At 40.4% G+C, this 22,533-nt stretch overlaps 1 protein-coding gene across 1 annotated transcript; it reads left to right on the top strand.

Moving 5' to 3' along the window:
* Positions 1 to 101: 101 nt before the first annotated feature.
* LOC122975500 (cAMP-regulated D2 protein) lies at positions 102 to 18,425 on the top strand. The gene is made up of 8 exons (XM_044343954.1): positions 102 to 1,097; positions 5,211 to 5,412; positions 5,846 to 5,979; positions 7,399 to 7,526; positions 7,755 to 7,873; positions 8,417 to 8,557; positions 10,265 to 10,437; positions 17,486 to 18,425. The coding sequence occupies exons 1-8, from the start codon at positions 612 to 614 to the stop codon at positions 17,936 to 17,938; spliced, it is 1,836 nt and encodes a 611-aa protein (XP_044199889.1). The 5' UTR covers positions 102 to 611; the 3' UTR covers positions 17,939 to 18,425.
* The last annotated feature ends 4,108 nt before the right edge of the window (positions 18,426 to 22,533 follow it).

The raw sequence follows: 22,533 nt of genomic DNA, 5'->3' as shown, positions 1-22,533 counted from the left end.
TCAGGTTTCTGAATATTCAGTATTTCATAAGAAAAAGCAAAAATATCAGACCAGACCCCAAGAATGGGAATCACTACTGCATGTTGTGGTACAGAAGGCCTGTGGGTGGCAGTGTACACCTTAATGCAAAATTACAGTCTACTATCTGCAGTCAAGAGGCACACAAATATAGTATTTTCTTGCTTTAATTAAACATCAGTAACATGCAAACTTGAATGGCAAATGAGAAAGAAAATGTAAAAAAATAAGTTTTCCTCCATGAAGCCTGCTGTATAATTTATCCCAATGTACTCTGTGTGACTTTGTGATTACATTAAGCAAAGCAAAGACGACTTGTCCTCTATTAGTGGTCCCGCATTACAGTGTCCATGTCCAGCTGTCCAGGGACTACTTAACGGCACTGAACACAGACAGACAGAGCAACTTTTGTCTGATAAATCTTAACAAGCAGCCAGCCAAATTGGAGTCACAAGTATGCACAGTCTGTGGAGAGTTTCGGGCTGCAGGCTTGTAGGGGCTGCGACTTTTCTACCTCAGCTGGGACATAATTCAAGTCAAATTATGATCTGAGCAGCAGGGTCTGGGGAAGTATAAGAGTATTCTAGCACAATATGGAGAGCTGGCACTGTTTGCTGCTGCTGTGCACACTAAGTTTAGTTTTGGCCTCTGGAGAGGCAACGAAAAATGATGATGACATCGACCTTGTCAGCTTTCTGAGAAGAATCTACCCCGGGCTGCTGTTGAGAGATGAGCCGTTCATCATCAACCAAGACTTTGAGATAAACTCCCTCAAGGAGCCGGGACGCCCAGAGGTCCTCTCGATCACAGAGGAAACCAAGGACAAATCAGTCAATCAGGATAATAATGGGGCTCCTGGACCTGTGGTGTTAACCAAAGATGGCCAGATCAAGGGGATTACAGTGGATAAGGCTTATATATTCTATGGGATACCATTTGCAGACCCCCCTGTTGGAGCCTACCGCTGGAAGGCCCCCAGACCTGTGAGTCCTTGGCCGGGAGTTTATGATGCCACCTTCCCCAGGGCGGCATGCATGCAGGCCTGCAGAGGACCCATCATTGCAGAGTGTCCTCAAAAAGTAAGCAACATCACAATTTCTCACTTATTTGCATGCTGTTGTGATATTTGACTTCAGGGTATAATTAGCATGTTTGCATTATAGGGTATTTTGGCTGCAGTTTCACCTCATAGATCACCAACAAATTCAAGATGACAGTTGTACTACAGTGACAGAAAAGGGCCCTATTGCCCTGAAAACAGATTAGAGTTTCAGATAACCTTTCTCAAAGTCAAAGATACTGTGGACACATAAATCTGGTTGATAGTGCACAGAGCTAAAGAACCAGCAATATTTTTGGGCGTGTGAGCTAACCCATGGATGTATTACAAAAATTGGATTCTGGACTCAGAAATGGCGTCCATTCATTCCAGTGAAAGCTGAACATCCAGTCTATACCAAAAAGGTGTTTTCTCTCTTTCTGGTTTGCTTCCATGTTGTGTGGCCCATGTCACATGCACAGCCTCTCCCTGCAGGGCCGGAGCCAGGATTTTAGAAACACTGAGGCCAAGAGTCCAAGTTCCCCAAGTTTCCTCAATGCACCAAAAGAAAGCATTTATAAAATGCTCTCAAGTATTTGGATTTTTCATATTTTATTTGTTCAGTTCCCTGTTAGACTGTGGGAAAAGACTTCATATTTTCTTAAAAGTGTATTAATTTAAATATGCGGAGTCTATAATTACAGTAATCAGTACATAAAATATTTTTAAAAAATAAAAAAGAATATAACGTCCCCCAGGTTACTATAACCCCCATTTTCTGATGAATAAAATATAGGACCTCAGTGTCTTCAATGGTAGTTACGACACTATTTAATGACATTACACACATAAAAATAGCTTTTACAGGCTCTGGGAAAGTTTTACAAATATAAAAATTTCGTGATTTAAAAATTGATAATGCCACAAGTGAGCAATCTGCAAGCAATGAGGGTAGACACGTCCGCCATCTCCTGGATTGCTGACTACCTGACAGGCAGACTGTGGTTTGTCCGACTGGGCAGTGCTGTGTCTGAAATGGTGGAGAGTAGTACAGGAGCTCCACATCGGGAATGTGCTGTCTCCCTTCCTTTTTCACCTTGTACACCTCAGACTTTCAGTACAATTGTGTTATGCCACTTGCAGAAGTGCTCTGACGACTCTGCAGTGGTTGGGTGTATAAGTGATGGGTGGGAAAAGGAGTACAGAATACTGGTGGATGATTTTGTGGAGTGGTCTGGAAGAAATCATCTGCTTCTGAACATGGCCAAGACCAGGGAGATGGTGATCGACTTCAGAAGGAAGAGGGCGGCTACACAACCCCTGTGTATTCTGGGAGAGGATGTTGGTGTGGTAGAGGACTACAAGTATTTGGGCTTCCACATCGTCTGAAAGACCAACACCGAGGCTGTATATAAGAAGGGGATGAACAGACTCTATTTCCTGAGGAAGTTGAGATCCTTCAACATGTGCAGCGAGATATTGGAAATCTTCTACCAGTCTGTTGTGGCCCTTTCACCGTACTTTGCTGTAGTATTCTGGTGGAACAGTACTGGAGCTGATGACACCAACAGACTTAATAAACTGATTAAGAAGGCCGGCTTTGTAACTTGTTGCAAACCAGACACCTTTGAAGTTATGGTGGAGAGGAGTACACTGAACAAACTGTTTTCCTTTTATGAATAATTCTGACGACCCTCTCCACCACCTACTGGACAGACAGCAGAGCTCTTTCTCTAACAGACTGGTTCAGCTTCGCTGTCACAAGCACCAACACAGGAAATATTTCCTGCCCAAAGCAGTAACACACTACAACACCTCACCTCTGTCATCTATCTATCTATCTAGTTTGAGGTGTCTTGTCAACAGTTGTACAGTGTCAACAAACCATTGCAAGCCACAAAGCAAATACATCATCACTATATTAACACTAATACAATCAATGTGGTTGATTTAAAGGGAGTTTAAAAGGAGTTTGTATTTATGTACACTGTTTGTACGTGGTGTCACTGCTACAAATATGTAACAAAAAAAGCTAAAAGTTAACTGACCATTTACTAAGCCCACCCCTACTTAATTACTGCCAGGTTTTCCTTTTTTAGTACATTACATACACAGTTTACCATGATAACGGGCCCCCCGAAAATCTTTGTCATTTTTGAAACAATTGGGCCTTGACAGTGGTAGGCAAACTGTTACTGACAGATTTTATCAGCCGTAGATAATTAGCTAATTAAGCTAACGATAGCTTCATGAGTTGGTTGAGAGCGCTGTCTCTGGCTGACTTATGTTTCAAGCTGACTCACTTAAAAGCAGAACCCTGTAAATGGATGTGAAATATGCACTTTGATGGTTTCCTACATCATGTTGTGCTTAAGCTAAAGGTACATGTCCCAGGCAAAAACTCAATATCCTTACCAGTTGATGAAGAAGATATAGAAAAAGACAGAATTATTGTATTGTGTACAGATAGTCCTATTGCATTTTTACTGTTATTTCATCTTTACATGACCCTGTTTAGCTGCTAGCTTACATACTTGGACAAACAAGACAAAGGTTAGATTTAGGGGCCTCTTTTTAAACATTACTCCACATTATAATGTAGGCTAATGTAGAATGGTCTTGGAAGCTGGGTCAGGTTATTACTGTAGCTTACAGCTTACAGAGGAACGGACAAAAAATTCATTCCTTACACTCTTTATATTGTGCTTTTTGATTTGGAGAGATTATAAAAGAAACAAAGACCAAACCATCATAAACTCTTTATATATGGAGCGTTGTTCTTACTAAAACTTCATGCACACCGGCTTTAAGATGCTGATAAATTCCTATCATGACAGTTCAGCTGTGCCTAGTTTCTAAACTATGATTGGACAATTGTTATTTTGGGGAGGAGTTGAGCAAATGGTCAATGCAAGTAACTTAAAGGTGTGTAAAGGTGCGGTGTGTAGAACTGGTATCTAGTAGAATGGACTTGGCAGAAATGGAATATGATATTCATAAGTACGTTTTCATTAGTGCATAATCAACTGAATTGCTGTGTTTTCCTTGCCTTAGAATGAGCCCTTTATATCCCTTTTTATATCTATTTTAAGAGCTGTACAGGGCTCTGCAGCTCAGCCTTGCAGCCAATTTTTCCCAGTGCCCACTTGTTGTATTGCAGCGAAAAATACCCCTGTGGCCCAAAAAGTATTTACATTTATATTCATCAAACTTTCCTCAAGCTGAGAAAAGCAATTTTAAAATCTGTGACGTCATGACAATGTAAAGTCTATGGGCCGAGCAGGAGCTTGCGGGCAGGGCCGATGGGGGGAAAACACCACTGGACATATCCAGTGGGCTGCACAACATGTAAGCAAACCCGGAAGCCTTTTTTTTGGTGTATGTGCCAGCTGAGCAATTATTATAGGACTGAATGGGTGCCATTTCTGGTCCAGTATCTAGATCTTATAATACATCCATGCCTTCCACGGAGGCCACCACATTGCACTGCCATGTCTCTACAGTAGCCCAGAATGGACAAACCAAACACTGGCTCTAGAGAGGGCCTTTTGCGTTTTTTGCATTTTTCGCAAGTTTCATGGCCACCACAGGTTCTCCTACATGCTTAGAAGGGGAAGGGGAGGGGTACTCAGTTGGTTGCAATCTGCAACCTTATCACTAAATGCCACTAAATCCTACACACTGCACCTTTTAAATGGTGTACATGGCTAGCAGCAGGAGGTAACACCACCAAGTTGGAATAATGGAAGCTTTTCTTGGTCTTGGTCCCATTTTACCAACATAGCATGAATGCATTCTAAGGCCAACTTGCTGCTGCATATAAGCTAGCTAACTGAAAAACTTAAGCCCAAAGAATATATGATTGCTAATAGTTGCTAACTAGGAAGTTTGAACCTGGAAGGCTGAGATTACATTTTTTTAGTTGGCGAGAATGCTAGGCCTCATTATATTAGCCACCTCCTCTTTCAAATTGCACTTTTCATTGAGCTTTAAATTAACTTTACTTAGTCATAAAAATATGTGCTTATACTTTATTTTTATTTGAAAGCTTACCTGATGAACAGATAAGCAACTTAAGGCTAGAACTCCACAAATTATTGATTCTAAGTGAACAGAACTGAACGAACATTATGTCTTCTCATGCCCCAAAAAGGTCAGCGAAGACTGTCTCTACCTCAACATCTTCGTCCCTCTGGATGTGAACTTTAGCTCCCCTCTGCGGAGTCTGCTGCCTGTCATGGTGTGGATCCATGGTGGGGATTTCATTGCAGGCTCTGCCTCCAAGCCACTGTATGATGGACGTTTCCTCAGTAACTTCACCCACACTGTTGTTGTAAGCGTGGAGTACCGACTGGGTGAGGAAGTCTGGTGGTATTTTACGTTATAAATCTATTGGTTATCTGTGTATTATGTCATTTAATGACCCTTTTCTAAATTGTCCTGTATGTGCAGAGATAAAGGAAGGATGAACTTTAGCACTGGAGTTGGCTTGGTAAAGGCAACAAACAGGCATCTCGTGGAAGACATTAATCACTTAGTTAAAATAATGGTGTGTTTATGGTGGAGTGTGGGTGTGTGGGTGTCTGTGTGCATGAGACAGTATGATGCTGGATAATGTGTGCGTGTCATTATTTTAAATGACTGAGTCTGTTGGTAATTGCTCTGCTTTCCTGCAAGACACAAAACAGGAGCAGTGATATGTGAACGGTAATTTGGAACTCAGGAAATGAATGTCTTGCTGGAGTCAATTATGTGTTGCTGATCATGTGAACTGATGCATGATTTAAGGTGCATTTGGATTCCTCGTGTCGGGCAAAGACCCTCACACTTCAGCTGCAGGGAATTATGGGGTCTTGGACCAGCAGGCAGCTCTACTTTGGATCCAACAGAACATTGCAATGTTTGGAGGTGACCCCAGCAAGGCAAGCAAGTTTACACACACACGCATGCACACACACACACACACACACACACACACACACACACACACACACACACACACACACACACACACACACAGTAATTATCTAGAAATATGACAGTCATTCAGTGTATTTTTTGGAGCTCTGTATTTAATTTTCTAACTTCAAAGAAACATCTTTTTATTTTGCATTGTGTTCTTTTAAAAATCTCCAGTAATGATTCCACTTATTTTTCTACAATAACAAAACAGTGTGTTGGGTTTTACAATGGTTACAAAGACATGCACTCTTTTTTTTTAATTTCTTCAAACCAATATGCATAAATAAAAGGAGAAACACAAGGAAAAAATATGGAAAATGACCACAAGCATTGACACAGGAAATAGTAAAGCTGGCATAGCTTTGCAGATTGCTATATCAAAAATCATGTTGATTCTGAAGAATATGCTTAATTCCAAAACATTTATCTTCATTCAATATTTGCTACTGTTGTGAAAATTAGAAAGTTGTATAAAAATGTGATAACACGACTTCTCTCATTTCATCTCTACTTTAGAGCTGAAATGATTAGTTGATGGACAGAAAAACAACTATGTTGACGATCAATTAATCGTTTTAAGTCATTTTGCAAGCAAAAATTGCCAAACATTTCCCAGTTCCAGCATGAGAATTTGCTGTTTTTCTTTGTTTTATGTGATATGAAATAGAATATCTTTAGGTTTTGGACTGTTGGTCAGACAAATCAAGATAATTGATGACATCGCATTGGCATCTCACACTTTTTTGACACTCTGTAGACTAAACCCTTAATCAAGAAAATAATGGGCAGATTAATCAATAATGAAAATAATCTTTAGCTGTAACTCAACTTGATTATAGTATACTGTATATATCATCTAATGGTTACTTACTTAATTCTTAACAGATCTTTCAGCAACTTTCAGCTAGTGTCCTGACATTGATTTCCTGTTCTGCTGAATGCTGAAAAGTGCTAATGATTGACAGGGTACCTTGAGTACTGATGACCTAATTAATTTAAAATCAGTATATTGTTGACAGGGAATGATAAAAAAAATGCAAAGCACAAACTGAAAAGTGCAGCACAACTGTAATTTCATGTTGGTCTAAACTCAGTCACAGTCATAATAGGAAGGATTTCTCAACAGAACTAAAGAAAATTGGACTTACCATTATTTTTTTCTTCTCTCATTTATTTATTTTATTATAAAATATGACAAACAAGCTAGACTGAAAAAATAGCAGCATACTGTGTGCAGTTTACTGATGTCACTTTATGGGGTTGCTGAGAAGTGAAGCTTGCACACATTTTTAAAGAGTTTATACCTCTAATTGCCAAAATCCAAGGGTGCCCAGTGTGGCTTTTAATACTAAGTCTCTGTGTGTTGTGTTTTGTGCCAGGTAACAATATTTGGAGAGAGTGCTGGCGCTCAGTCGGTGAGTCTTCACCTGATGATCCAGAGCAGCAAGCCTCTGTTTAAACAAGCCGTCCTGCAGAGTCTGCCCTTCTCCATCCCTCTGAAGACCAGGTAAAGAAGCATCGAGCTTGGGATGATACTGACGTGTCTGATCTGTCCCTGGCTGTGGGTTACAAAACATTATTGAATCAAAACACATTGATCTGTCAAAAGGAGGAGTTTTCCTTTTTTTTTTTCTAAATAAAATGAGAGTGGTACACATTGAGCTCCTGCAGGGATATTCCCAGAATGCTTAGAGAAAACTTCAAGCTGAGCTGTAATTTTGTTTTTCTCTCCTAGACACGACGCCCTGAGGCTGGGGAAGAACTTCGCTAAACAGACCAACTGCTCTGTCAGTGACATCGTCTGCCTGCTGTCTCTCACTCCGCAGGCCGTCCTGGCTGCCCAGATGAAAACAAGTAGGACGCAACAAACACCAGCCCACACACACCAATTTTAGAACAACGCCAAGGGCTGCCCACACACTTACATAAGACGACAGGATATACTGGAGTGTGCTTATCTGCAAAAGTTGATTAAAAACATTTATATCTTTTGCTGTGACATATTGGGAAAACAAAATCATGAAATCTGAGGAGTAGTGGGCCTCTGAAGGGGAAATTAGAGGGATTTTACTGCCTCACAGCACAAAATGACTGTAATATATCTGCAGGCTCGACAGAGTTATTGATCAATATCAGTGACTCTGTGATGATGTCATCTGCTGCAGTTATCTGCCTGTCTGAATTCACTTTCAGGCCCAAAAATGTGGAACAAAAAGACCATGATAAGACTTTTCATCTATGATGACTTTTAAAGAATCTAAGGAGAAGCAGGATTATTATTACAGTGTTTAGCATAGTGATGTTTAACTCCACAGTTCTTTCTGTCAGACCTCTTTATATTTTAGTTATCAAGCTCCCTGCTCTTTTTTTATCTAACTGATGTGTTTTTGATCTCAGGTTCCAAGATTGTGAACCCGTTCAGGTTCCTGGAGGTTTTTGAGACGTGGGGTCCATATATCGATGGGGAGTTAATAAAAGAGCAGGCTGTCACTGCCTTCCAGAAGGGCCACTGGCAGAAAGAAAAGCCAGTGCTGCTGGGTAAGACACAGAACAAGAGGCCATCACACATTGCTATAGATCAAACCACCCAACAGTCAGGGCCGGATTAAGCTGCTTGTGGGGCCCAGGGCAAAAGTGAATTGTGGGCCCCTAATTAGCCCTACATCCCACTCCATTTTATGTGTTATAATTTGATTGAATGCATATTTTTACTTCATACTTCATATATTTCATTGTCATTAATACAATTGATTAATTATGGTGTGCTCCGATAGCCTACTGGTTAAGATGCTTGCCACATAACTACAATGTCCATGATCTGATTCCTGCAGCAGACCTTCCTCATTTCTTGTAACCTCTTTACTGTCATTAAAGGTGCAGTGTGTAGGATTTAGTAGCCTCTAGTGGTGAGGTTGCAGATTGCAACCAACTGAATACCCCTCCCCTCACCCTCCCCTTCCAAGCATGTAGGAGAACCTACGGTGGCTGCGAAACTCACGAAAGACGTAAAAGGCCCTCTTTAGAGCCAGTGTTTGGTTTATCTGTCCAGGGCTACTGTAGAAACATGGCGGCGCAACATGGTGGGCTCTTTGGAAGCTGCCCACTCTCTATGTAGATATAAAGAGCTCATTCTAAGGTTACAAAAACACAGTGATTCTTATTTTCATGTGATTATACATACTTATGAATATTATATCCCATTTCTGCCAAGTCTGTTCCACTAGATGCCACTAAATTCTACACACTGCACTTTAAATACAATAGGCATAAAATGCTTTCCTCCAAATTATATGTAGGTATTAAAAATCATTAGTTGTGTCCATTCTGTGTTCATAACCACCAATATATCATGATGAATGCAAAATTATTTAAAAATATGCACCATGAACACATATCAACTGAAATATTAAAAATTTTAACTTAAAAACTATAGGGCTCTGTTCAAACCAGGGCTTCAGGATTAATGCAGGAGCCACTTTAAGGCCCTTTCATTTTAGACTGAATTGCGCATTACTGGTGCAGTTGCACACACAGAGTGAAATATATCAACAATTCAATAACTATTGGATGAATCACCATACAATTTGGTACAGATGGTCATATGTTTCTAACAGGATGAATTGTATTCAGCTTGATGATTCCCTGACTTTTCCTCTGGTGCCATCATCAGGTTGAAATTTCACTTAGTCCAACACACTGACCACTGCTCTAATGACATACCACAAAGATCTAGAATACAGATGCACCACGTGGCCTATGGCATACTCCAATGTAAACGATTAGATGTGGGGAAAAAAGTGACATTTTTTCTACTAGATATTTCAGCAATTAGTTTGATTAAATCATTGTGGGCTTGCTATGCCCTAAGAGCAACCTCTTGCCAGTCTGGCAAATCTCACACTGTTTCCTCTGTGCTAAACTCCCCCTGGTTCTCGTTATAACAAGATGCGATGCAGAAATTCCCAAGATCACAACAAGGCTTAAGGCAATGTTCACTCTTAAAAAGTGTGAGTGCTGTAATATGTTCGTAAGGTGTTAAGAACATGAATCAAGGTGATAGTTGAAGCATAATTACTTGTTAGTCTAAAATTGCCTACAGTCATAATAATACATTTTACAGATGGATTTTTAAACCCAGTGACAATCAGACAACAGAAAGATTGTGCAAGTGAGTAGCAGGAAGGCTTCAGGCAACACAACAGTCTACTTGTTAATTCTGACTGAGACTTTGTTTCTGTTCTGCAGGTACGACCTCAGAAGAGGGTGTGATCTTTGTGTATGGCGTCTTCAGCAAGCCTGTCTCTGCTGTGGAGTCCACTGTGTACATAACAGCCATTTTCAAACATCATGCACTGCGGATCCTGCACAAGTACCTGCCCCTGTACAAGGACGCTGACCGCAGGGATATGCTAGCTCAGGTAAGAGCTGGAGCTTTTGATTAACAATTCAGCTGATGCTATGTCTAAAACTGCAGAGTCCAAACTACAGGTGCAGAAAACTGAAGGGAAAATAATCTCATTTGTTGACTTAGACCTCAGTGGGTGAAGTCATGGAACAGAAATCATGTCTAAACAGCTTTTATCATATAGAATTAAAAACAAGATGCTAATGCTTTTTGCTGTTTGTTGGACAAATTACACTCATGTGACTCCACATCCCATTTACAATTATAGCAATGAACAAGGAATCCCGTTCATTACATTGTAAGCTGCTGCTCACTTAGGATTTCTAGTGAAAAAGTTTCTCCTGCTTTCATTCAATTTCAGCATTTCAATTGATGACAGCTTGCACACATGAATGACACAAATATTATCTCAGTATGACTCTTTGTAGCTTATATATATATATATATATATATACTATGCCAAACAGCAGCCTTGCTAACATTTTGGGTATAAGGATGATCCACTTTGTAAGAATGAAATATCTCAATAACTCAATAACTATTGGATTAAACACTGTAAACCGCGGTTGTTTCTGTAGCCTTGGTTGCTAAGGTTGTTGCAAAGGTTTTTACATGTCTTATTTGTGTTGTCCACTCTCATATTTCGGATCAGATGTCGGCTTAAACATGTATTTGAAAAGTTGACATTTTGAGTAAAGAACGAGAAAAAGCTTTGGAGGCGGGGCCCTGTTATGAAAGTTCCTCAGTGGCACATGAAGCCAAAAAAGCCACTTCCCACTGTAAAGAAATTAGCCGGATGAAAACATACTGCACATGCTCCATGGGCCACATGTGCCAACGTGCAGCTTTTCTAGACTTTCGAAATGTGATCAGACCGAATGGATCAAATTCTAATAGTGAAACAAGTCATTTTGTGGGGGTTGTGATGCTCAAAAAGATTCATCCGCTGAATTATAGACGTCTCTTTCACAGTGTAAGTCTATGGGAAAAAGTCGTTTTGGGCCAGTGTGCATCATGTGACATTGTAATTACATGGTTTGGCCGCTATGTCAAATTTGCTTCAAAGCCCAGCACTGTTCCAGTATCCAGTTCTCTTTGTACATCCATGATGTAGCCTCCAGAGCCGACAGATGTCTGCCGAGGAGCAGCATCCAAGAGCTGGCCAATCAGAGCAGAGCGGGCTCATCTGGAGGGGTGTCTTAAAGAGAGAGGAGCTTAAACAGCCTGTTTCAGAAAGAGGCTGAACTGAGGGGCTGTATAAAGACCCAGTATAAGATAAATAAGGAGTGTTTTAAAAATGTAAATGTAATGTAAACATTCAAAGATTTTCCAGTAGAGCCTGGGATTAAAAATACAGATCTGGAAATGTGCAGAATATTCCCTCATTAAGAGAACATCCCAAAACTTTCTCCCACACCTATTATATTTTTTTTCACATCTTCGTCAACGCACACATAAATACACCAGACACGAGCAAGAATAATGAAATTCAGTGATTGAAAATATGGCACTAAATATGCAGGCCTGTCATCTTTTTACAGGGTTTAGAGACTAAAGGCTAATTATGAAAAAGTCACTTATAAGCCTGTATTTTCTCTGCTGCAGGACACTCTAATTTAAGTGTAGAGAAAATAGAATAAGTAAAATACAGGTGGTCATGCATGATCAATATCCCACCCAGCAGGAGCTTGGTGTGTAACAAGGACCCAGCTGTCTCCTGTGCTCTCTCCAGCCTCTCTGCACCTATCAAGGCTGATGGGGAATTGAAACAGTTGTTCTTTTCTGCTGTGATTTGTTAGTTGAAAAATGCCACATTTCTTCAAGAACATTAAGGAATCACTTGCAGTATATTTGCTGCTGTCCAACTCGAGCTTGAACAAAAGTTTTGCACCATTCAACAGACTTTGCAGCCTTCAGTCCACAAACACATCCTATGTTTTGCCTACAGAGGGAGCTACAACTCCAGCTTCTCTCAAAGTCTGACTTCAAGGCAGACCGATTTCCCCCCTCCTCCTCCTCCTCCATCATTTGTATGGGAGAAGCATGAGGACCACCTGCAGACAGGGAGTTGCTGAGGGCTGAGATGCAGCCTGACTGCTCGCGCTAAGAAGTGACTCGTCTCTCATGAACATCTACAGTGACAGGAGGGATCAGCCCTGGAATCACAGATGAACTAAGAACTGGATGAGGAAGAAACACTGACTGGGTGACATTTGTATTAATGATAGTAGACTAAATATTAGAAACATACCTCATTATAACATAATATAATACAATTCAACTAGACAATCTACAGTCCAAATGACAAAGTTGTATCAAAACAGTGTCAAGAAAAACCGAAGGCAGGATTAAACAAGCTACTAACTGTAATGGCAAACATTATTTTAACATCTTTAAAGCTGCATTAATCAGTGTTATTATATGAACAATGGATCAAATGACAATGTGTAATGTGAAATTGCTTGTGGTGACAAACCTACAGATAATTTTCACCCGACTCTGAAGTTCCTCTCAGTACCTCATTTAAGCCACAGCAGTCAGCTGTTCTCAGCAAAAAGATCTAAAGAAATCAACTGTACATGACCTGCTCAGCACTAAACAGCAAACAGACAAAGTTAGCAACTAGCTGGTGAACATATTTGACCATTTAGAGGCTATAGATCCAGATATTTACCCCAGGAGCTGGTGGAGACCAAATAGAGCTAAAAGTAGAGATTATTGGATTAACATTTAGAAGTTGGCCAGAGACACTGACTCCAAGTTAATGGTAATGTTGCTCTGTGTGTGCTGAATTTATAAATAGGCAACTGTTCACTAACACCTTAGCTGTAAGTACTTTATGAGATATCATAAATATGGTATCTCAAATGTGTGTGTAAGGTTGAGCTCGTGAAGTTCTGGCTCCATGTGGCCACAAAACAAAACAAAAAAAGAGTAATGCAGCTTTAAGGGATGTCAAGGATAACACAATGATGTTTAAAGGGCAATATTCAAAGTACATCAGTCTAAATTAATTACAGGTGGCCCTTTTAGGTTAGATTGTTCATAGCCTAACACCTACTATGTGCATCTAGCCCTAGTTTGTGCCCATCTTCAAATGAAAGAAATGTAATGAACAACATACCCAAATACAGCTGCTAGCCAACTGCTAAAGGAAGTGAAGTGCTTGCCAGATCAGTTTGCAAGTGTCTTAAACCTCCTACCTCTGCACCTCGCCAATGTTGGACTTAGTGGGGGCGTTGTATGAGACAAGTTTTGTATCTTTCTCAAACCTACAACCACCCCCTTTTCACACAGCGATTGGTCAAAAATGTGGAGGTGAGGGAAAATATGCTCCTCTGTCATGCTCTTTTTTATTCTTCATATCAAATACTTCTCTCACTTTCTTCAGTTTTGTACAACTGAGTGCAAAACCCAAACTCTTAGAGCATCCGAAAGTGCATGCTGTTATCCTGATGTAAATGGTAAATGGACTGTACTTGTATAGCGCCTTTCTATTCTTCCAACCACTCAAACGCTTTTACACTACGAATCACATTCACCCATTCACACACATTCATACGCTGAATGGGTACAGGGGCTACCATGCAAGGTCCCAACCTGCCCATTAGAGGAAATCTAATCATTCATACACATTCACACACTGATGGCACAGCCATCAGGAGCATCGACATGCAGACTGGAGGAGCTGGGAATCGAACCGCTGATCTTCCGATTAGTGGACGACCCGCTCTACCTCCTGAGCCACAGCCGCCCCAGCTGTATGCAATTCATGGCGTCTTGCCCCTTTGTATTTGTAGGTTTTTCTTCTGGCCACTGATTGTTGCTGTTTCAGAACAGCTAGAAACACTTTTGTCTTCATGTGGTTGGACAACATATTGTATGAACTAGTTAGTTTCAAGCACACACCATTCTTAACACTGTAGCATTGTAGCCCTGCCTAACAGTAGCCACAACAATCTGAAATTTCAGTTCCTAATGAAACAGTAACTCTGCATTAATTTGACAGCAAATCAATAATTTGTGATCAGACATTAATGACACCTTGGCTCCGTCGTTCTACTCATCTTTTACAGTTTTTTCTATCATTTGGCTTTATTACGGTATGTTTATGTCCCTCTTTCAAGTTTTTATTACTGTGTAAATACAGAGGTGGAATGGCGCATGACGACATAGAAGAGAAAGAGAGCCTCCAGCAGTTTTCTCTCAGCATTTCAGATGCAAAGTGCAAGGTGGCGGACTCAGGGAGCGACAGGGGGTCAGGAGGTGACAGTCCCGGACATATTTAGTATTCAGTCACAGTTCATGGTGCAGTAGGGAGACGGTGGAATCACAACCGTAACTTGCCCCTACACACACACACACACACACACACACCTCCTGCATCTCTTCATAAAGGGCACTTCTCCAGAGGACCGGGGGGTCAGCACAAATGTCAACCAGTCCATCACAGAGCAGGCTGATGTGGAGAGATCAGCGTTATTCCTTTTGTAGCATTTATAGGTCTGCCCATGTGTGTGTGTGTTTTCTGTAATAACACACACCCCATATCTCTGAATTTACCTTAACACAGCACAGCCATCACGATCATCCTCTATCCAGCTGAACACATACATACCATGCAACTGTATGAGATCGGCTCTATGAAGAGTGTCTCCACGAAATATCTTTTTCAGAATCAAAAACACTTCTGCTGTTATAAAAGATTCAGACTAAAGAGAACGATACTCTAAACTTTCTTTTGTTATCAAGGGAATTTCAGCTCAATCACTGACAAGCTCATCCATGAGAAGCTGCCAGCAGTCTGGGATGCATTGAGTAATTCCACTTTAGAGGGAGCATTAACTACCAGGCTCCTCGCATATGGAGCTACAGAAGAGAGCTACAGAAGGGTTTCTGATTGAGAATATCCAAACTGGTTTAAGTATCTCACAGAAAACAGCAAATGAATTGGCTGATTTTTAATAATACATTTTATTTATTTATTTATTTTCAAAATACTCAGATACATCATTTATTTATTATTATCAAATTGCACAAGACTAGAGGTAATTTATGCACACAAACAAGACTGCATTAATTTTAGCTACCTTATAAACTGGCAACCAACTGTAATGGTAACCAGTATGGTTAACATTTTAACATGTTTAAAGCTGCACTAATGAATATTTTAATATGGCCAAATGAGTGTGAAAGGGGTCACTCATGGTGACAAACAAAATTATCACCTAAATCTGCGGTTCCCCTCAGCTCACTTTTTTATATGTTTACACATAAATGCACAGTTACTTGTTTTTCCAACTGCATATTTAGGAATAACTCCACTTTGGAATAATTCCACACATATGATTCCCCCCTTTCTTGATGTGCCATTGCAGGTAGCCTACCGGAAATAGCTTTTTTACAGGCTTCTGATTAGCCAACATGGCTTTAGGGTTAGGGTTATATTTCTGCCTGTTTGGTTTGGCATGCTGTTGACAGTGTTTAAATTGTGTTTTTTCGTTTTCACTTGGACACAGGTTTTTTTTTTAAAACTGTGCTTGTGTGGACGGGATTTTTTTTTTGAGAACATGGGTATTTTGGGGATTTCAAAAATACCCATGTACGTACATCACTCCTGACCGCTCCTGACCATAGACATCATAAGCTGATAAAGGTCATGACTGAGACGTGTTCGTATTTCCCACCAGAAACAAAGGCCTTTGTTATAGAAGTGCAACACCAGTCATCAAGCAGGAATGGGCAGTTATTTTAGTTGGTTACTTCTTTCAGACTCTGGCGTGAGAAAGTAGGCAGAGGTGGAGAAAAATATAGTGGTGGGGCAAAAGGGAGAGAGCACAGGAAATGAAGAACACCATATTTGAATACATGGTGCACATTACATAACTTATGTCTACCTGTGCTTGTACCCAACTCAAAGCGTGACATGACACGAATATGTTTATGCATGTGCCTGCTTGAAACACATGAATGGGTGCGTGAGTATAAGAAGTGAATCTGTGTGTGTGTGTGTGTGTGTGTGTGTGTGTGTGTGTGTCTGCATGTCTGTCTGTCAGCTTCCTACAGTCAGCCTTTTTTGTTTTCAGGTGTCAGATGTGCGGTTGTGTGGGAGTAGGTTGTGTGCTGCTGAAAAAGGCATACTGGTTTCCAGGTAACAGACAGAAGAAGACGGTCTACCTTCATTTTCTTTCGCTTTCTTTTTAGCCGAGAGGGAACAATAGTTTTTGCTGCTCTGCCCTCAGCCTGTCTCTTTGTAGATGGCACGCTAATTAGTTTTATTCATTTTGTTTCATAAAAAAAAAAAATACTGCTGAAACTAGAAGATACACTGGAAAGCATAAATCTTCAACAATGCTGAACACTGTAACTGGCAATAACAGTTTGTTGTTGGTTTATCTGCCATGTTTCATTGTCCTAAAAATAGCAGTTGCTGTAACCAACACATGCAGCAGCCATGTTGAGAATGCCAGATCTCGATCATCGCTAAAATCTAATCAACTGATCCTAAAGCCAAGGGCCCAACAAATTTCTGTCAAATTGGTTTGCTGCTTTTTGAACCAACTCCTTTCTGTCTTTATTAGCCAACAACAGACACGTTGGAAGATGTAACTTAATTTAACAAAGGAAATTTAAAAAGAAAAGATATTTATAAAGGTAGGAAAGGCATAAAACAGAAATTATATTTAATACACAATATGGGAGAGAATGATACACAATGAGTCATGATGGTCATGAGTGGGCGGTTTTGTGTACTTTTATTCCAAGAGAGATTGGAAAAGGGAAAGTGTGTGTGTGACATCAGAGGAAGAAGAGATGTTTTTTCAAGAGGAACAGCAAAAGGTACATCTTATGTAAAGTTATTATCGATGTTTCTGTGCTGTGAGTCACATCTGTCCATGAAGTGCACAGATAAAATGACAGGAACACAGATGCTGCATATGGGACCTATTTAAATTTGACTTTTAACAAGTAGGAAAATCATTCAAATCAGTTCAGAAACACATTTGTGTTGTGAGTTATCTCAGCCTGACCATCCCTCTCTTGTTCTCCCATCTCTTCAGATCGTCACCGACTACGTCTTCCTCTGTCCATCCAGGAGGTCAGCACGTGCCGGCACAGCAGCAGGCAGCAAGGTGTGGATGTACGTGTTCGACCATGTGGCATCAGACCACCACGTCTGGTCAGGTCTGACGTTCTGCTACCAGCACACCTGCCACGGTGCCGAGCTGCCCTTCCTCTTCAACTCAGCCTCGGTGGCTAACTTCACACTGTCGCTGCCAGAGAAGCTGCTGTCCAATCGGATGCTGTGCTACTGGGGTGCGTTCTCCCATACTGGCGACCCTTCCTCGCGGGCCCAACAGACCACTTTTTGCCGGGAGCAGCGTCTGCCCGTTTGGCCGCGCTACTCTGACACCAGTGGCTGGCTGGTCATGAACCTAACGGTGCGTTCACATGCACAAGTGGGAACCAGGAACCATATATGTGACTTCTGGGACCAGCTGGGCATCTACTAGTGGGAGGACAGGCTTTACAGAGAGGTGCTGGGCTGTTTTGCATTGAAGTAGCCTCACAATATGCTGTTTCTTTTTCCAACAGTTATTTTGGTTTGTTTAGTTCAATCACAAAATCTTGCAGTTTGAAGTTGCTGTTACTCGTAAAATATACATTTGTGAGTATTAAAATATTTACTCACTACCAAGCAGCATTTATAGCAATAGTAAGTCTCCTTTTATTAAATTGTATATATGTCTTTGCTTTAATCTTTCTCATACTTTGGAAGACAGAAGCAAGAGTTACATATCAATGTTTTAAACCTACTTAAAGGATAAGGCTGGTGATTTTTTTGTATTTTACTTATTATCAACAAGTCTCACGTGCAGAGCCAAACCAACAATGACCTGATACTACTGTACTAAGTATTGTGTGTGTATCTCAAGCCTGATATACCGTATATGTGCTGTAGACCTCCATTGTTGTCCAAAAACTATTAAAAACTCGTCAATGAGCAACACCGCTGCACTGGAGAATATGTTCCTTCATTATGAAGAGTTTGTGCACATTATTTGTTTAGAAACAGCTCCTAAGACATATAACAGCAATCATGTTTTCAGTCTCAGTAGAGTAGTTCCGTGTACGGCAGACGCCACTGAGCATGTGCAGGAACCCTTTTCCGTTTACAGTCCTTCACTAGCTTGTTGTGCTACATATCACAACCTTTGTTGGACTACATTGTAAATGTTTGAAAGAACTTTAGTAAAGAAAGGAAAAATGACTTTGTAATGTAGAGTTGTTAGCATTTATACAAGCTTGAAACAATTGAGGATCTCTGTGGTGTTTGGCGCAAATCACTGAGCCAAACTAGTGAATGAAAATACATGCTAAGCTAAGCTAACCATAATGGATAAAATCAAATTGTGTTTCTTCTCTATTTCTGTCTCCCTCTCTCTCTTTCTCTCCAGGTAGGTATATCTTATCATTTACAAAAACAATACATTGTATTGATTTGTCAGTTGAAGGCTCAGTTCAATATGGTTGACAATAATCTGAAGCTCCAGGCAGCTTGCATCATATAGATATAAAGTAACTTAATGCTTCCTTTTTTTGAAGGTCCAGGTTTAAACGGTACAAAACATGAGTCTTCAAAGGTCTTTTTATGTTGTTACCTTCCAGCAATATATAGATAGAAAGGAAAAATAAATAAATAAAATAGTGTAACATTGAATTATTAACCCCCCAAAAAGAGAGGGTAAGTCTTTTGTAATCAAACTTTAATATCTTTTCATTTCTGCAGCCATGGTAATTAATGCAGAACATTCAGCCTTTGTATTTTCTCCCTGGCTTTGAATAAAGAGACTAGGAAAAATTCTGTTTTGTAAGGAGGACAAATATGAATATTTGTTGTTTGTTACAGCTGGCCCTTCTGGAGTACTCAGGCTGAAGAAGTGTTTTCCTTAAAGTGTAGCCCTAGGATAAATGATAGCAAGACCTTTCAATGCGAAAGAAAACCAGCTACAACTGCTCTGCTCTAGAGTTGTATCTTATCTTGAAGTGTTTTTTAATTACGAAAAGGAGACATAGGGGTCTGTTTCAGTTTAGCCCTGGAGACCATCATGTACAGTTTTAGGATCTCCCTCTGAGTGATTGAGCTGGTTTGTTTTCCTTGGATCTTGTATTGAAGTTTGAGTTTCAGTATGTGCCATGCTGTTCATGCCAACTGCTTGCTTTTTATTTTATTTATTACAAAGAAACCACATCATTTCCTGAGATTTTTCCAACTGAATGCAAATATTAAAGCTTTTTTAATCAGGGCTGGAGTTGTGCTATATCATCTGGGGCAAGCAGACTTTCATTTTGCCTACTGGATGAATCCTAACAACTTTCTCCTTTAGCTATTAATGAAATGGCTCAACAACTATTGGTTGGATTACCACAACATTTTGTACCGATATCAATTTATCTCTCATAATTAACTTTTCTGTTAATGCCACCATCAGTTCAAAATGTCATTCAGTATTTCCAATACTTTGGTGTATGGCTAAATACCTAGAAAACAATGACATCCCCATCAGCCTCAGCTCTACTTTGTGTTAATTAAGCAAATTTTAGCATGCTAACATGCTAAACTAAGATGGTGAACGTTATACCTGCTAAATATCAGATTCTTAGTGAGCATACTAGCACGGTAATATTAGCATTTAGCTCAAAGCACCGGTGTGCTTTCTTTTATTCATTTATTCATTACAAACCACATAATTTCCTGCGTGGCAGAAGACTTTTCCAACTGAAATATAAAAGATTTCACACACAGGGTTGAAGTTGTGCTATCATCAGGGAGCAAAGCAGACAGTGATATTTATGAAACGATTATGCAGATTATTGCTTTGAGGATGACTCAACAGTAGCTGTAAAGATACCATCCAGATTTTCCCAGTTCATCTAGAAGCTAAACTGGCACGCGTCCTGTCACAACCCTGTTCCTCTAACCTTCAGGCGCCCAGCAGCCTTGCCAGTCTTTCCAGACCATCTGAAGAGGCCTCTCGCTGCCGGCCACTGTGAATTGTCCTGTTTCTTTTGGCATCAGTTTAAAATATGCCACACACACATGCATACACACACATAAAAGCTCAGTTTTATTGGCTGTTTACACATGCGCATTGATTGGTAGAGTGCTGACACGTAGGGCGTGTCGAGGCCACCTCATTATCTCGGCAGACATTTACTTTGCTGTCATCCACTATCAAAGCATGGCCCGGGCTGTGACTGAGCTGTCTGAGATGGCCGCACAGCTAATCAATTGCAGTTCATCTCAGCTCCGTGCCCACGGCTGGACTCTCACAGGGTGTCCCTTTCTTCCCCCCACCCCCCCAAAATCCTGCTGCTCATTATAGTGACAACTGATAAGAGGGAGACAGAGTGAGAGCGAGAGAAAAGAGAGACACAATCCTCTCTGTTGCCTGGATAATTTAGGAAAGGTTATGGAATCAATGTCTGGCCGTCACTCGCGGGCTCTAAATCACGGCTGCTGGCTTTGCCTGGGTGCATTCCAATAAGATCTGATTATAGGCACTGCGGCCGCAATTAAAAATCAGATGACAGCTCTCTGCGCCTGGCATGCCACTCAGCCGAGGCAGTATATTGCAGCAGGGGGGCTGCTGTTGTCTGCCGCACAGTGTTCACCAGCAGCTTTCTCATATAAGTGGGCCTCATTCAACTTAAATGAGTACTTTGACACTTTGGGAAATACGCTTCCTTTTCATTCAGAGTTAAAGAAGAAAAGATAGATGCTATTCCTACGTCTTTACAGTAAATATGTAGCTGGAGCCAGCAGCTGGTTAGCTCAGCTTAGTATGAAGACAGGAGCCAGGGGGCAGCAGTCCACCTATCCACCAATCAGTACTTCTAAAGCTCACTGATTAACATGTTATATCTCATTTGTTCAATCTATACAAAAAAAGACTATTTCTTGGCCAGGAACAGTTGCCAGGCAACCAGCAGAGACTCCAAAAAGTTGCTAGTTCCAGCCAAGAAATGGGCTGTGTCAGATATCACTCCCCTGTTCACCATTTTATTTGAGTGTCTGAATTCTGACTGTATAAGTTTATGCACTTTATGAAGTTTATACACTTTAAGAAGTGTCCATAACATGCACACTACTAGCAAACGAGATATAACATGTAAGTTAGCTTTAGAGTGGCTGTTTCCCACTGTTCTTTAACCTAAGCCAAGCTAACCAAGAAAGCAAATATGTGTTTCCCAAAATGTCAAACTACTCCTTTAAGGCCTGAAAATAGATTAAAAGAGGCACAAGAAACAGTGTAGATGTCAATAGTAATGTCTGAATTCATAATGTCTTTGAAATGATGCTGAGCCTTTAAACTAGAAAAAGCTATATGACAATTTTGTTTGCCAATTTTGTTTTTGGAAAAGAAACTGGAATAACACTGCAGACAGATGAGACATTAAATACAAATGAGGCAGTGCTTTTATAATGAAGCATTTTTTGTTTTTTTTCTGCCTGTTCTCCTCCTTGGTTTTGCTCTCGGCTAGGGGACATGAATGAAAAGCAACAGAAGCGAGCACATATACTCGAGATTTGTCTCAACACAGTGAAGGCTCAAGGGCAGATATGAGAGGCGAGATGAAATTAGGATGGCTGTTGTTTATTTCGAAGCTTAAAAACAGAAAAGAAAGGCCTTTGGCAGAAATATCACATTATATCTTCAGTTACACTTTTCCTTTGAATATGCCCAAAGTGGGATACTCTCTTATTACATTTTAGTGCTGCAGGCAAATATTGAGAACAAACTCCTTCTTAAAGACATGCCATTTATTGTGTTCTGAAAAAAGCAGCCTGATCTTTTGTTTTGCTGTATAATTTTCCATACTGTGGTACTGCAGACTCAGCAAACACTTTACAGAAGGAAACAAACCAAGTCAACCCAAACAAGTACAAACTTTTCACCTTGTGATACAATGAACTATTTTCATTTGATTGAATGACCCATAGAATAATTTAATATTTTGGGGAAAAAGCCAACTTGTTTGTGTGTGTGTGTGTGTGTGTGTGTGTGTGTGTGTGTGTGTGTGTGTGTGTGTGTGTGTGTGTGTG

This window comes from Thunnus albacares, chromosome 23 (genome assembly GCF_914725855.1).
Source record: "Thunnus albacares chromosome 23, fThuAlb1.1, whole genome shotgun sequence".
Taxonomy (NCBI): domain Eukaryota; kingdom Metazoa; phylum Chordata; class Actinopteri; order Scombriformes; family Scombridae; genus Thunnus; species Thunnus albacares.
Note: the sequence above shows the minus strand (reverse complement) of the source record. Positions and strands in the feature narration are given on the sequence as shown.